Here is a 17333-nt window from a genome sequence, read left to right as displayed (position 1 = left end):
GGAAATGCTCTGCTTCTAGGGTTGAGCCAAAAAGGATTATACCAACTTCAATGTGCTCAAAACGCTGCAGCTCGCCTAGTACTTAAACTTCCCCGCAGAGCATCGGGTAAATCTGCTCTATCCAAACTCCACTGGTTACGAATAAGAGAGCGGATTAAATTCAAGTCCCTCTGTTTCGCTCATCGTATTGCTCAGGGCAAAGGCCCGACCTATCTCCTTAACCTTCTGACGATACACCGCCCCACCAGAGACTTGAGATCAGCCGGCAGGATGATATTCAAACTTCCTAAAATCACCAGAGCCAGGATGGGCGGACGCTCGTTCAGATTTTTAGCGGCTAAATGTTGGAACGTCCTTCCGCTCGATCTCCGGATGGAGCCCTCCGAGAGTATGTTCCGAAAAAAAACTCAAAACCTTTCTTTTCCCCCAGGTTTAACCCCTGTGCCACTTCCGTTCCTTAAATGTTTTACCTCTGTCTCGCCCCTTAGCTTTTTTGTGCAGTATTCAGCGCGGGGACACACTGTTTTTGGGTAACCAGGCGCTTAATAAATGGTTTTAATAATAATAATAATAATACAGGGGACGAGATGCGTAGCACTGGGCCGGTGGCTGCATCTGCCTCAGGGCTTGCCAGGATTTGGTTTGAGATGTGTCGTGCTGGGCCAGAGCTAATGACGGGCTGCATAGCACTCTGTCCGGATGCATGGAGTTGCATCAAAGGTCGAAGAAGCCTATCTTGAACAGGAGGTCAGCTGGCTGACCCTTGGACATTCCTTGCAGTCCCAGCTCCACACTGGCAGGATGGATTCAGCAGGGAAGTTCAAAGCAGCAGAAGAGACCTGGTGCAACAACAGCAGACATTGGGCAGCAAAGTAGTCCTTCATCAACAAGCAGGTCAGCAGGGTAGACTTCACAGTATGGCAGTCCTTCTTACTCGCAGAGTCCGCAGGTCCAGAAGTGATCTGAAGAGTTGGGTCTGAGGGTCGACTATTCATACTTGGTCCTAGTTTTAAAGTGGAAGAAGCTTCTTTGGTTTCCCATCCCCAATGGTACCTGGAATTTTCTTCATCTCTGCCATGGAGAGAACGACCTTTACAATGCGGTTGTTACATCACGGTATGTTTACATCGCGGTCATTACAACGCAAGATGTTACAGCGACTTGCGCTGGATGGCGCTCTTAACTAAGGAATTGTATGGTTTACTATTAAAACACATTCCTGCCATGGCCCCAGCTTGCCTGTGGACACAAAAGACTAGTGTGAAAAGCTTTGTGAGTGTGCTAAGTGAGAGTGTTTGTGATGTGCAAGTGCGGTACCTGACAGATCCTCTCCCTCATCCTGCCAGAGATGGCCCATCCTGCCAACATCGATTCCCCTTTTGTCCCATTGTCTGGTAGTGATACACAAAGACCAACTGTCAGCTACACCGAGTCATGTGACCCAGAAAACAGACTGCAGGCACCAAATGAAGGAAAATGCAAACTTTCTAAAAGCAGCATTTTAAGATTTGGGACATAAAATATCCCTTTTCCATTTAAATGAAATTACATAAAGTTGTAAAGTGCAGCAATGCCCAAAGGTGTCAAGGCAGAGAACGCCAATCTTGAGAGTACCCTTTCCATTGCCCTTGCCAAATTACAGAGAGAAAAGGGCTGTTTCTAAGGCCTTCCAAAAAGGATCATGCAGTTTCATACCAGTTAAAAGAAGGGAGAAGGAATTCCAGGTCTTGGCAGCTACAACTAAAAAGGATCTGATCCCCATCCCTTCCTCCGAACTTTGGGGATAACAACTAGGTTGTGAGCTGCTGATTGGTGAAGTCTGCATGGAGAGTACCATTGGAATATAGTTTTAATTCCCCCTGGACTGGAACTATACAGTGCTTTATGAACAATACACATAGCTTCAAATGCGACCAGCTTCTGATCGGGAATCCAGTAATTTTCACCCAACCCTCTTGAGACTGACATATATTTTGGAATATCTAATGTCAGCCTTGTGGCGGCATTTTGCTCCAGTTGTAGTTTGGCTAGAGATGTCTTATAAGCGTCTAAATAAAGTGCATTACTGTTGAAAAATAGGCCTCTCTGAAGGGTCACCCCAAACATTTTGCCTTCCTTCTAATATACTTCTAAATAATCTCATTTTGTTGGCTGTAGGAATCCGGGCACTTTACCATTGCTGACTAGTGCTAAGGTGCATTGGTTGTCTCCTCTAAACATGGTTTAGAGGAGACAAGAAGTCCAAATTCTCTTTACTGAAACATCGGACCTTTCGCAAAAAGAGAACAAGACTCCAAGCCTTCTCTGGCTCGGCACCGAAGATCTGGAACTCGCTCCCTCCGGAAATCCACAGAATTACCTAAACAGCTGCTTTCAAACATGTAGTAAAAACACTCCTAATGAACAGGTTCCTGCCTTAAATGACCATTGGTCCTCTGTTCCTACATGGTTTTTTTTACTTCTATTTTATGGCCTAACAACTGTAATACCCATTGGTGTCTACCTTACCGTACCAAGTAATGCTTGTGCGAATCCTTGCACATTTTTATCAGCTCAATATGTTTTCCTCTCATACTTCCCTTACAATGATCCCCTTTTTCCTTTTTCTCCTTTTTCATTGTTGTGAAGCGCCCTGATACCCCTCAGGGTCTTGTTCGCACTAAACAAAACGTTTTAAATAAATAAATAAATGGCATCTTTGGTTTACACCTGTTTGGCATCTTTGTTTTACTTGTAAGTCCCTTGTAACATGGTATAACATATACCCAAACCTGTACTTCAGATGCTACTAGTGGGCCTGCAGCACTGATTGTGCCACGCACAGAAGTAGCCTTTCAAACCTGCCTTAGGCCTGCCACTGAAGGGCCTGTGTGTACAGATTACTTCCACTTCGACATGGCATTTAAAACCACTAGCGAGGCCTTAAACTCCCCTTTTATTACATATAAGTCACCTCTAAGGTAGGCATTAGGTAGCCCTAAGGGCAGGGTGCTATGTAAGTAATAGGTAGGGCATGCACTTCTATGTTTTGCATGTCGTGGTAGTGACCAACAGCCTGTTTTATTTTCACTACTGTGAAGTCAATTCATCTCATAGGTAAGTATTGAGAAGTCCTTAAACCACTTTTAAACTGTGATTCTTGCTCAGAGACGAGTATCTTTTTCATATTTCATATGTTTGGAATGGTATTGATTACTCGTGATCGTGGTGAGCCTGAACTTTGGATTTGCACCAGTCCCTTACTACCTCAAGTAAGTTTTTGAGCGCTAGTGACTTCTAAGCACTACTGGTTTATTCTTTAATAATTCATATCTCGACTTTTAATTAATGGATATTTTGTTGTTTAGGTCTCATTTTGCTCAGATACATGTACTTTATTTTTCTAACCCTGTGTGGAGTCTTTTTGTGGTGTATTCATCGTGTTACTGTGTGTGTGTGCTGCACAAATACCTAACAAATTGCAACGCAGAAACCTGGGCACACGTTCAATTAGGTATCAACCACTGTAAGGTGATATAAATGTCCACTATAAAGTATTGTCAATTTCCACAATAGAAGAATTTATGATAGTGTCCATGATTTATTCATCAAGAGCAAACGAAAAATACAGCCAACCCGTGTTTCATCGCTTAACGGAAATGCTCAAGAGACTTCCTCAGGGCTGAATATGGAGTGGATAATATAGAAAATTGCTCTGCCTGTGATAATTCCAACCCGGCTGGGTGAGACTTCAAATGCCAAATCTAACTAAAAGTGTCCATAAACCGGTGCGGTCAAATCATGGAATTGGTGATCTGAACTAATAAGTAAAGATCGAAACGCAAGTATTCGTGACGGCAATAAGATTCACGTGAAAGGTGTATCCTTTTAGCGGGTGCGCAGTGATAAATGCTGTCTGTAAGTTAAAGGTCCTAGTGGCCCCATAAAAATTTCCAGAAGTGTGTGCACTCTCAGGTGCTCACGATGCCCTCTGTAGTGTGTGGTTTCCGGGTGCGGCACCTCACTGCCAACCGGAAGTAATTGTTTACAATGGAGCCGTCTGTAAATACATGGTCCTCGTGTCTCCATAATAATATACTGAAGCGTGTACGCTCTCAGGTGCTCGCGGTGTCCTCTACAGCATGCAGTCTCCGAGTGCGGACAAATGATGGTTAAGATGTTAGCTCGGATAGGGTACAGCAAGATAGGGCAATAGTTCTTCAAGTCATTGGGGTCAAGATTGAGCTTTTTGAGAAGAAGCCTGACTGCTGCCTCGTTCCGTAAAATAGCCCCCAGAATTAATTGTGCTATTCATATTAGCAGTTAGAGGCGGAACTATTATGCTTGCTGACAGTTGGAGAATCTTAGGTGGACATGCTAATGAAGGTCCCAATTTCAGGTTCAAGAGCTAAATCTCCATTTTATCTAAGGTCAGAGGGGGAACCCTGATGGAGAAAATTAATGTAACTCCTCCACCTCACTGGTGCCTAAGCAGCTCTGCTGCCGTGAGTCGGTAAGGCAAGAGTCCAGAAGCTCCTCTTGATTAGCCAGGACAAATTCTTTCTAAATATTAGTAACCTTAGAATGGAAGATTCCTTTTACCTTGTTACAGAGCTCAGGTGAGCCCTCAATTTCGGAGTAAACTGGAGGAGTTGCAAGCTGATGGATAACTTCAAAAAGGTATTAAGAGGAGCTTATGATTCAATTGTATTTGTACAGAAGAGAGATTTTTCTTCTCTAATGGCCTTTCTATGCTTGCCAATGGTGTTCTTATATACAATGTTGCCTTGGTCTTCATACTGTTGCCTCTATAAGTGTTCCTGACGACAGCAGACCTACCTCAATAGCCTTAACATTTTGGTGAACCTTGGAGCTGTGTGTCCCTTCCTACAAGTTTTGACTCTCTTGAGTTCATTAAAGAGAGTTTTCATTACAATACTTTGGACAACAAACTCGACATTCCCACCTGCTCTCAATTGAAAGTTGTCACTAATTAAATCTAATGAGGCAACCCAATAATATCCAATGGGAGAGGCATGGCGTACAGTAGTTAAAAAATGAATGTAGGAATTTTTCACTACCAGGACATGCAAAACTTAAAAACACATGTCCAACTTTTTACATGCACCCTGCAAAATGGACTGTTCAGGGCCTACATCATAGGTGGCTTATTTGTGTTGAGGTTTAGGTCTGGCAAAAGGTTTATTTTGTCAGCCCGAAATGGCAGTTTAAAACTGCATACCAGGATGAGACATGTTTTGAAAGGGTTACTTAAAGTGGGTGTCTCTATAAGTGCTACAGGCCCACTAGTAGCATTTAATTTACAAACCCTTAGTATATGTGGGTGTGAAAAACAAATGTAAGGGTTTTGCGGTACCAGCGCATGTAAAGGTTAAAAGTTTATATCCAACTTTTTAAATACACTGCATCATGCCATATTGGCTGTTTAGGGCCTACCCTAGGGGTGACCTATATGTATTATAAAGGAAGTGTTAGGCCTGGCAAAAGGTCTATTTGTCCAGGTCGAAATGGCAGTTTAGAACTGCACACATAGGCTGAAATGGCAGCCCTGAGACATGTTTCAAAGGTTACTTAAGTGGATGGCACACTTATTGCGTCAGGCCCACAAGTGACATTTCATTTACAGGTCCCGGGTACAGGCCATACCACCTTATGCGGAAGTTACAAGTAAATTAAATGTGCCAATTGAGTGGAACCCAATGTTACCGTGCTTTAGGGAAGGATCAAAGTACTTTAGCACAGTTTAGAAGTGGTAAAGTCTAAATAAAGTCAGCAAACACAGAAAGTATTAAGGCAAACAGTTGGGGAAAACCACCCCAAGGTTGCCAGGTTCAACACCTTTGTTCTCGTCTTTCTGAGATGGGCATACAAGAACCTGCACATGATTTGCTCAAATAATTTCAATGCCAACTGACGTCAGGCTGCATATACTCCTCCTTTTGAATCCTCCTTCAAATCTCTAGTTTACTGAGTCTCTTTTCTATTTAATCTTCATATCAGCCTACTTGCCAGCATTAATAGAACTTTTGGGTTCTCCCTGATGGCTTATGCTACTGATGCTCAGATTATCATATCCATCAGGAAGAACATAGTAGGTACCCAATTTAGGATCCAGTCATACATGTCTGCTGTCGCTTCTTGGATGAGTCAGATATCTTTAAAACTCAATGACGACTAAAACTCAAGAGCTGATTTACGATGCTACCTCCTCTATCTCATCCTCCTAGTGGTGCCTCCTGATCTGGGTATTATTCTCATTCCCTCTACATCCGCTTGAAAGCGAGATATCATCTTTGAGATTAAGCTTTCCTTCATCGCTCACATTACTAAACTTTTTGTAATCGTGCTTCATGCTACTTTATACCCTGAGGAAAGTGATTTCCTTCTTTCCGGCTACCTTCCATCAAACAGTGGTCCCCTAAGACTGTGCATGCAGGGATGCGGTTATGCTACATTGTGGTCTGCTACCCACCCATGTTATGTGTAGTTGTCTCAGGGGGCTTGTGCCCTCTTATCCTCTGTAAATTTGCCAGTCACACATTTTCTTAGCGGAGCTCTGTAGCAATCATTTGAGGTTGATCCTGTCTAGATTATTACAAAGCTAAATTTATAAGGACATGTCATCATGTATGCAGAGCTACACTCATACGGTTTATTTCTTAGAGTTGTAATACTGGTTAAGTTAAGTTGACCCAGTTAAGCTAACACAACTAAAACAATTGTTTGTAAAATAAAATCCAAGAACTGGGGCATGACATCCTTGGTGACTAAGAGTGACCTGTATAATCCTATCCTCCATAATTTGCCTTTTTAGGTCTCGCCTACAGTGTCTCCTTATCGGAGAGATCAAATTACCAACACAATTCAACATATATACAAATAGCACAGGCTTTTGGCCATCCCCTTCAGGCATTGGCCATTAACATAATGTTAGTAGTTGCCAATCACTATTTGGAATGTCTTTAACACTGTGGCATTTAGTGGAAGGTTTTTGGAGCTTTAAGTTGTCCACTGTTATTTATTACCCCTCTATTGATCTGCTCCCCATCACTGATTCAGTGCCACACCAAGCTATCCCTCAAACTCCCCAGGGAACAATATGGCCCCCGCTTTCAACCTCTGCTACCAGACATCACCAGGCACCTGGGATTGGACCCGCTTCTACCTTTGGCTTTGCCAATGTTTGCTGACACCACATCCAGTGGCAAAGGCACACAATTCCAAAATGGTCGCCATCCAACAGCACACATGCCAAGTGTCCATCTTGTAATGGATTTCCCTTTGATTTTTTTAAAACCATTATGAGAGGATTGCCATGTATGTGGGTAAATGCACAGTGGCAATTTTGTAATGTATTCTCAAAGCTATAAGGAAGTCTATTGCTAGATCGCTGCAGCGTATGAGCGTCCTTTCACAGTGGCCATTTGAAATAGATTTTCAAAAAACAAGAACATCCATTACAAGATGGCGGCGGTAAATGAATGTGCATACTCTGAGTCATCTGTGAAAGACAACAAAAAACACAAACTACAAAAGACATATTCGTTATAATGGGTTCCACTGGGAAACTATCTGAGATCTGTGAAAAGGTAATTAGAAGTGCATGGAAGGCAATGTTGTAATGCAAAATGATGCCCCCCATGCTGAAAGTGGTGAGGTGCCCCTAAGTATCCCAAATTTCACAGATATCCATTGGCCTTAAGATTGATGGGGTTTTCTTGAAGTGTTCGGGGGACCCTGAAGGGTTGCCCCAACCAGCCCCGCAACTGCTTCAGGGGCTTGTGCTTTGTTCCTGATGCAAGGTTGCAAATAGGATGGCCAACCTGCGAATTAGTATACGCCCTATGGCAAATTATATTTTTTAAATAAAGTTACCTATCGTACAGCACAGCTGGTAGTTATTCTATAGAAACAAAACACAAGGCACATTTTCGTGTTAACGTCTTACAGTAACTCCCATTAAGTTTGGTAGGGTTGCATTGTCTTGTAATGCAGCATTTATATGGCATTTACTACCCCTATGTTGGGCGGCGATATTGTGGCTGTGCCAGGCTGTTTTTTTTGCAATTGGGTTTTAGAAATTAATGCACCGTTCTGCTCAAGCGCGATTTCTACAGTGTTGCTGACACGTGGGCAAATACTTTCATGGCAGGAAATACAGCAGGCTACGGTTTCACTTTGAAGCTTGCATCTCACTGACACTGTCAGGAGGATATTTTAGACATCTACAGCAGGCTTCAGAACAGGGAGCGTTGTCATTTTAAAGATGAGGGTTTGGACTAAAAGAGCAGAAGCCCTCAACAGAGGTCTACAATGGGGACTGCAAAAATTCCATTCATAGGATTCTTGGTGGCTAGATGGATCGCTAACAGTGTGCAATTACTTATACTGATAAACATTTTTTAATTTGTATTCCCAAGCTGCTTTCATTTTCGCACCTCTGAGTAACAATCAACCTAAAATTCAATTGCATATTTAGTCATTTGATAAAATAACAAATAAATATTTAGTACAAATGGATCAGTCTTTACAGCATTAAAACCTACCTCATTTGACCGATTCTGGCATGTTTCAATCTTACCGCTATCACAGTTTAATGTTACTGCTATTAAAAAAAAGAAAAATACAACTGTTTTACCCACAAACTAAAAGAGAAACAAAAGAGATCGAAAGCATTAAAGAGAAAACATTAAAAAAAAAGACTAAAAATAATATTAGCATAAAAACAAGGCAGCCTACTGAAAATGACGCAGAGCAAACAAAGAAAAAAGAACATAATCAACAGTTTCAGCCATTATAAGGAAATTGGAAAAATACATTACAACACAAGTTTTTAGTTTTTTAATTTTTTTTTAAAGACCAAGTCTAGTACAGCAACAATACAGTTGACCCCTTTGCTTTGTTATTGTCTAATGATCTGTTCTGAATTAACATGTACAAGCAATACAACTCTCTGACTGAACACCCTCTCCCTCGTGACGTCATGTGGTGGCGGAAATGTGAGTGTGGCCACATATTTCACTCTCGTGGCGGCCATGCTTGATTGCATGCTTGCAGCTATTGGAGTGCACATGTGTGGGGCAGCTTGCCAGCAGCAAGCCTTCTAGCATTTGCTAGCATTCTACAGGCTCCGGCAATCTCCCAGGGAGGCATTCTCTTTCCCCACATTTTCTTTCATTCCCTGTACCAAATTCCTTCTGGCTGATTCACTTGAGGATGGAAGGGGCAGTGGAGAGGAGATCATGGACCTCAGGGTCAGCGAGGGGAGCTGTGTTTCGTGTAATTCGGGAGCCCCAAGACAGTACAGTCGGAGGGAATCACGAGAGCAGCCGTGTTCGGTCACGAATTGGTGAGCCGGCGTGAATACGGTGAGGGTTGATTTGACGAATCACAAAGCTATCCTCAGAGCTATCCTCGCTGACCCTGAGGTTCATGATTCCCTCTTGTTGATCGATGCTTTTTCTGCCTGTTTGAGCCCGCACCAGCCCAATCCTGGTTCGAGTGACTCGCGGTATATCTCGTGGACACGCCGCCCCTCTTGGATTCACACAATGATACCTACCCCCACTGTAATGACATTTGGTAACCTGGTCATGCTGATAGCCTAACAGTGCATAAAGGCCAAAATGCCGTCGACCCTCACAGTTTAATATATGGCACCAGGGGCGGCCTTAGGCATGTGCAAGCTGTGCACCTGCACAGGGCCACCAAACCCCAGGGGCCACCACGCCAATATATACCCTTAATATAATATTCCTCTGAGGATGGATACATATTTGCGTGGCGGCCCCTGGCAGGGATTTGGCGGCCTCCGGCTCTGTTCCACTTCCAAACACCCTGAACCCCCCCCCCCTCTTCACTCGCCTCCGCACTCTGCCCCACCCGGACCCCCTCTTCCAGGGCCCCCTACCTACGCTCCTTGCCCAGGGTCTCCTTGAGCCTAGAGCCGCGCCTGATGGCACCTTGATTGTGATTGCCCAGAAGAATTTATACATAAAATGTATTAACTGTACAGGCATCACATTCTATCTCACTGTATATATAATCCTGTCTGCACCTTCCTTCCGCTGTACATACCCCCCACATGTCACTTTCCCCATTCACTTTTTCACGAGCACTCTTGCACGCCCTTACAAATTACATGAAATTCAATGTAACGCAGTGCAATTTATATGTGGTTTCATTTGCTTCTGTATTGAATATTTGATTTACTTAAATATATGTGGAACGCAACTCTTCTTTCCTTTAACTAAAAAGTCTTGCTCAACTTCTTTGTGTTTCCCTATGCTCTTCCACAGCAATTATTCTTACTCTTACATTTAGGGGTCCAGCATGGCTGTCGGGTAAATGGGAAATTTGACAATAAGCAGCAACCTCTCCGGTGCTTCATCTATGTATTTGGATTTGCACTTAAACCTAATGCGGGTGTCCTGGCTGCTTTTCAAGAAGCTTACCTATTTTCTCTCTTCCCCCCTCTTTCTCAATACATAACTGATCATTTCCCACCGCTATCATTGTAGATGAGATTCCCTCCATGTCTGTCTGGTCTATGTCTCTGGTAAGTCTAATGCAGACAATTTGGTGAGTGTAGCTGTGCCTTCTGCCATTTGAGCTGCAGCTCCCCCACTAGGTTCCATTACTCAGGGCCAGAAAAAGATTCCATCAGAGTTTACAAGAGGAGCCAGTAAGCATTTGTTCCTGCCCTTAAGTAGGTTGGGAGTACAGGCAGAAACACTGCTTAAGGCTTTGGACATCCTCAATAATGATAGGACCAGATCTGGGAAGTCATATCAACATGGGAACAAGTCAAACTGGAGCAATGAAGTGAAATGCATTCAATATAGCACCCTGTGTGGATGTGTATCTAATTGCAGATCCCTTTACTATGACAGGGAGGCTCTGGGTCACAGCTGTTCCATGTGGAATGACCCTTGCTATATATCATCTTCCTGATATTCATCTTCCTCACTGATTGCCTTCAGCAATATCATTCAGACAATCCAGGGTAAGAGCATTAGGAGAAGAAGATGGCTGGAGGTGAAAACGACGCAGAACAGGAGGAAAGTTGCACTCTAAGCTCTTATATGAAGGGCCTAACAAATAAGGATTTGCCTATCTGTGATGATTCACTGATATTCTCCCCTAGCCATGATGGTGGACCATCCTTCTAGCCTTGTCGTAACCGACCGCTAATATAGATGGAAATCTAAACTTTGGCTCATTTTCCATTGAAGATAAAAGGAAGAAAAATGGCATTTCGCTAACTGTCAAGACTATTGCCTATTTAGATGAAGGGACGCACATGTCCTAACGCAAAGTTAAAAATGTCTGTGGAACTCTTGAAGGGGCACCAACAAGAAATGGAGGTCCTCATTTGGCAAGAGAAGAGAGCTCTCTCACTGGGTCTTCAACCGGGCTTGTCTATAATCGTATTATTTCTATGAAGTCAGAATTTCCACATTTATCCCATAATGATTTATTGTTGTTTGAAAAGAAGTCCCTGATACTTGAAATTATCACTGTGAAAGTGAAGCTAAATAAGTCCAGGTAAAAATAGGAGATGAAGGAGACAATGATCATTTAAACACTGGGTAAACAAACATTCAGATCAAGTCCAACCCAGAAGAGACTGACTCTATCCACTACCACACAGGAGTCCTGGGGCAATTCTGGGTGCCTGGCAAGTAGCACTGAGAAGGAGGCCAATGATCCCATAAATGATTCATCCATGGGACTGAATCATGCTGCAGATTCTTTTAAATTTAGCTGTGGATCAGCGCAAAGAGTGCCACCTTGAATGAGAAGATTTAGATCTCCAAACAGAACCCTGTCGGGTGACAAACCAAAGCAAAAGCAGAACTATCAAATGAAAGGATTGGGGTAATCAATGTATCTACGTCAATTAGTAGGGAAATCAACAAAGGCATATTGAGCTATGGGACCTATTCACAAAATTATATCTACTGATGTATATTAAACTACAAGTACATTTACTCTTACACTTTTGACTCACTTTACTCATTATTTATGAGTGTAAAGGTATGTAAAGTGTGGACTTACGTATCCCCACCGCTGAAATAGGGTATGGAGCCAGTAAAAATATCAAATATGGCTGTGAAGTTAGTATTAGCTTTGACTTTACGACCGTATTTGACATTCCACGTGCTAGGCAGAGATCTCTGCAATCGGGGTGGAGTTCTCTGTATGGTAAAGTACAGAGAATAGTGTAAATTTTGAATAAACTTTTCATGATAAGTATTAAAGTGAATTAATTGTATATATCTATTACTATGTATTACTATGTATTTTTTTTTAAATGTAGAAACATTTTAAAAAGGTTACAGCATTAATAAATTACTTAAGAAAAAAATCCTGCCTATAGTAAAAAAGTATATTTTTATGCTGCATTAAAAATTATTGAAAGTGATGAATAATTAATTTAAATAATGTGAGGATGTTTTTATCTAAATCAATGTTGCATTACATTATACAATTAAAAACAGCAATTAAAATATTTTAAATTAAAATTATAGATATGTTTTTACTACTAAAATGTAGAATTATGAGTGCGGTTTCCCTACTTTTTCGCCATTCTCATAGAGATTTTTACGCTGGGATCTAAAGGATTCAGCCGATCTTTGAGTTAATACCTTATTAAACTCTGTTTTACATATTAAAATCTGGCGAAGTATATGCGACCCATCTAAAGCCCTGTTCTCGGCGATCGCTGTTATATGTGCTGTTTCAAGGTTAGCTAATTCTGAAATTTTCCTAGAGTGCTCGAAGGCTTGTTGCTTCTGAACCCTCGCTACATAGCTGAGGGTTTCACCCCTGAGAGCAGCCTTATAGCTATCCCACACTGTATTCCTAGTGGCGCTATATCGATTTAAGACAAAATATCCCTGAGTCCAGGTCCTGATATAAGAAATATAATCCTCATTGGCCATCAACTTCCGGTCAAATGTCCAGTTGCGAATCTTACGAGTTGAGGGAGATATATTTACTATCAGAGCCAAAATATTATGATCTGATATCAGCTTCGGGTACTTTGTGATGGTGGCTTTATTTGAGATATCTCTGGTTGTAAATATATAATCAATCCTGGTATACTTATTTTGAGGGTGAGAAAAAAATGTGTAACCTGGGTCCGCAGGGCGCTTTAAGGACCTAATATCTACAAGATTGTAGCTCGTTATTAGTGAGCTGATTGCTTTAAAAACTATAGGCTTACGGCCACAATAGTTTGGGCTAATTGCACTGTTGAGGTCTGAGCCGAGTAAAATATTAAAATCCCCTGTGAGAATTAGTGGGACGGGCCATCTTGCTAGATCAATTTCTAATGCCTCAAATACAGATGGGTCGTCCAGGTTGGAGCCATAAGCCGAACATTTAGTTGTGCCGAGCGCCAACTCCACAATTGCCCATCTACCGTGTTGATCCAGGGCCTGCCGCACCGGCTTACCTAAGTATCTTTTGCCTAGGATGGCTACACCCCGTGTGTTAGCTGTATGTGCTGTGGTTACTAGAATTTCATACCCATGAATTTGTAATAGGCTCATTTTGTTCCACACAAGGTGAGTTTCTTGTAGACAAATAATGTCCGGTGAGTGCTGCTTAACTACTTCTGCGAACCGACTCCGTTTGTCCCTGTCTATGAGCCCGGCAACGTTACAGCTCCAAACAGTTATCCTCCCCATTGAATGCTGTACAGTGTTCCTTTATTTCCTATCCCTGGGTTGCTGTCTGCTTTTAAAAAACTACACTTGTAAATATAGAACAGTTTTCTTTGCAGTGGAATTATTTTCTTTTTTTGTGTTTTCTCCCCCTTCCCACCCACATTCCCCCCTCCCCGTCTACTCTCCCCTCTCAAGTCCCCCCCCTTGCTCCCCAAGTGAGGCAAACAGACTCCATCAGAGTCTTAAGAGCGATGTGTGTGATCTCAGCTGCCAGGTCTCTCCCGACATGCTAAAAAAGAAAAAAACTATATACAGGAAGAGCAGAAAATAAAGAGCTCTGCTATAACAACAGACCAGCTACATTAGTTTTTCTTTACTTTGACGCTAGCGGTTTATGATCACAGAAAAACTTTCAAAAGCATTTCTAGAAAAAACAAGTGAAAAAACAATCCAACCCGTGCTACACTCCTGACTACTTAAATTCAGTTACTGACCCACCTCAGGCTAATACCATTTCGGTGCTACTGGGGCCTTATATTTAGGAGAGAAAAAAAACAAAAATATAAAACAGATTAGCAAATTTAACAATGAGGCTTATCCGTACAATGGCTTACCAGTACTCAATGCTTTAGCAGACGCTGGAGCTACGTACAATACACTATGTATGTGAACCAACGACATTAATTTCTCATGCATTATTTAAGCTTACATACAGTTGTTTCCAAGATTTGCCTATTTTAAGCTATCCAAATATTCTTGGGCTTTAATTTCGGAGCCAAAAAACTTCGTCTGACCCCCATAAATAACCTTTAGGCGAGCAGGATTATTGAGGTACACTATCGCCTTTTTATCCTGAAAAGGTTTAATGAGCTGGCGCAGCTTCCATCTCCTTTCGACCGTGGTGTGACAAAAGTCGGGTCTCGTAAAATAGGAGATGTCTTTTATGGTACGTTAGGCCTCTGGCCTAGCTTTCTCAAAAACCTACCTGTCTCAGAAAGAAGTTCCCAAAATAAACTAGGATAGCCCTGGGCTATGCTCCAGGTTTCACGGGGGACCTCAGTGTGAGTGGCATACTGTGAGCCCTCTGTATCTCAACATCCCAGTTCCATATTGGAAGCTCTGGGAGGGAGTCACGTAACAAGTTTATAGCAAAGGAGCGAATATCTTCTCCCTCGACTTTTTCGGGAACGCCCAGGATGCGCAGCTTGTTCCTGCGCTGGCGATTCTCGAAGTCCTCAAGCTTCCATCGAATGTCTCCAATTTGCGCTTCATTGGACTCAACCCGTTCTCTTATCGCGACCACTTCAGTTTCATTTGTTAAAGTCCTAGATTCTACTTCTGTCAAACGGTCGCCAAATGATCCACAAGTCTTTACTAGTTTCCTCACTACTCCTTGCACCCTGCGAAGGGCTGCCTGAGCTCTTCGCCCGTCTTGGGAAGTCTCCTCCCGATGGGCTGCAGTTGCCTGTAGAACCACATCTATATATGGAGGTGCCGGAGCCAAAGCGGAGGCAGTGGTGGCACTTGATGAGGGGAGGGCCACAGGAGTTAGCTGCTCAGTGTTTGAATGGTCCCAGTCCAGGCCTGCCCCGTGAGTCTTAATTATCCGCTTTCTACCTTCTTTTTGCCTGGGTTTGACAGTCAAGGCAAGGGGTTCTGCAGCATCCTCCTCTTCAGACGGGCTGTCAGATTCGTCGGTGAGATATGATGTATCCCCCCATCCTTCCTCATCAAGGTCAGCCTCATCAGAGAAAGAGAAAAAGTCTGTGGCTTCTTTTTCATGATCCTTTTCAAGAGCCTTGTGAATGGCGCCTCTCATGCCAGAGTCTACAGGGAGACCAGAGGATATTTGTGATGGAGTGCCCCCTGTTGCAATAATTAAGGCTTGCTCACTGATTATCCCGGGGCAGGGGCTCTCGCTTAAACTTGTTGCATTGGCACTAACTGTGAAATGCAAACCGGGATTAGCGCCGGGATTAGCACCAGGATTGCCTTGGGTCTGTACTTGCGCTTGTACTTGCACTTGCTCATTACTTTCATTACTTACTCCAACTAATGTACAAGTGCCCTTGTCTCTGCCAGGATCAATGCTGTTGGTAAAGTCATCTGCTACCCCTGAACTGGGATTAGCCACATTTGAATCTAGTCCGACATTTTCATATATAGCCACAATGTTACTCTGCGTGTGAAGGATTGGTGCGTTATTCAATGATTTGCTCACCTCGGCACACTCGGGTAGCGGCAAATCTGCTCACGCGCCGAGAGTTCCTTCAATATTCGTTCGGGGCTCAGGCTCAGTCTCGATAGCGTTGTTGGCATTGTTGGTCTCAGCGGCTAATGTCCTCTCCGTAATACCACTGGGAGCAAGGCTGTTGCTGCTGCCTGCGGGTGAGCCCTGACGCTGCTTCTCTTGACCCGGAAGCAAATTTGAGCCCTTCTGCATCAAATCTACGATTGATGGCCCCGTAGAATCCTTTCGGGCATTTCTCTTCCGGGCCCTGGCTGTTTCTGATACTGCAGCCCCCTCCATCCTGGATACCTGCAAGGGTGAGGACACTGCCGGGGGTATCGCCGGGGAAGCTGACTTTTCCAGTACAACAATCTGCCTCTCCGTGCCCCGATGTTCGGCTGCCTCTCTCTGGGTCTGTCTTGCTGCCCTAGCACGGGCAGCTGTAGAGAGTGCTGGAGGTGCCGCCACCTTAGGAGCCATCCCCACCGGAGCTGCCACTGTAACAAACGCTGGATCTGTGGCTGGGGTCCAGTTCACACTTGATTTCGTATGGTGAGTCCTGCGCTCACAACAGACAGGGGTTCTTGACGGCTGCTGCCGAGGTCGAGTCAACAGGTAGTAGTGCCTTACCACCGCCGGATGCATGGAGGGGGTCCAGTCTGGCACTGCTGCGGTAAGCCAGCTGAGTATATTTTCAAATTTGTCAGCAGTTCAAATGCTTCAGGTTAGAGCACATTAGCTGGTCTTTCATTCTGGCAGGTTACGTCCCGCATTTCGAAAAAAACAGAAACTCAATAGCATGAACAGGAAGGAACCTGGAGCGTGACCACTGCGATCCTTGTCAGATCGCCATCTTGCCTCCAGCCGGAAGGGCCATTAGCCCTGCGAACCAGACAGCAGGCCTCCTTGAATGCAATCTCTTTAATAAAAGAGAATAATTTAGAATATACCCAAGTGGAAGACATACTTAAAGTGTTCCAGAGGTACTACCAGAAGCTATATCAGGAGGACCGGGTCTATAATAGTGAAGAAGCCAGAACATTTCTTAGTAGTTTCCTTTCCTGCCCAGATAACAATCTTGACAGCCTTACTAAGAACGACTTAGAAAGCGAAATTACCATCTCAGAGCTTGAAATTGCTTTGTCGGAATTGGCATCTGGGAAAGCGGCTGGCCCTGATAAAATCCCATTAGAACTCTATAAAATCCTAGGTAATACAATACTCCCATTATTGTTAGATCTCTTCCTTGGGATTCAATGGAGCGGAACTCCGCCAGAGTCCTGGAAGGTCACCAGTATTATTATCTTTGCTAAAAAAGGAAAGCCTGCTGACTCCACTGCCACATACCACCCAATTTCTTTAATTAACTCCGCTTCAAAACTCTATTCAAAAATTTTGGCCAACCGCCTGAAGAGAGTCATCGCACA

At 43.4% G+C, this 17333-nt stretch overlaps 1 protein-coding gene across 1 annotated transcript in view; it reads right to left on the bottom strand.

Moving 5' to 3' along the window:
- Positions 1-17333, bottom strand: part of LOC147664074 (adhesion G protein-coupled receptor E3-like) — a 328851-nt gene that overhangs the window by 244083 nt on the left and 67435 nt on the right. Inside the window, exon 6 of the mRNA XM_086950002.1 lies at positions 8547-8605. Coding sequence (XP_086806128.1) covers positions 8547-8605 — 59 coding nt within the window. The remainder of the gene's footprint in view (positions 1-8546; positions 8606-17333) is intronic.

This window comes from Lissotriton vulgaris, unplaced genomic scaffold (assembly GCF_964263255.1).
Source record: "Lissotriton vulgaris unplaced genomic scaffold, aLisVul1.2 SCAFFOLD_270, whole genome shotgun sequence".
Classification (NCBI taxonomy): domain Eukaryota; kingdom Metazoa; phylum Chordata; class Amphibia; order Caudata; family Salamandridae; genus Lissotriton; species Lissotriton vulgaris.
The sequence above is the reverse complement of the archived record's forward strand: the minus strand, read 5'-3'. Positions and strand labels throughout refer to the sequence as shown.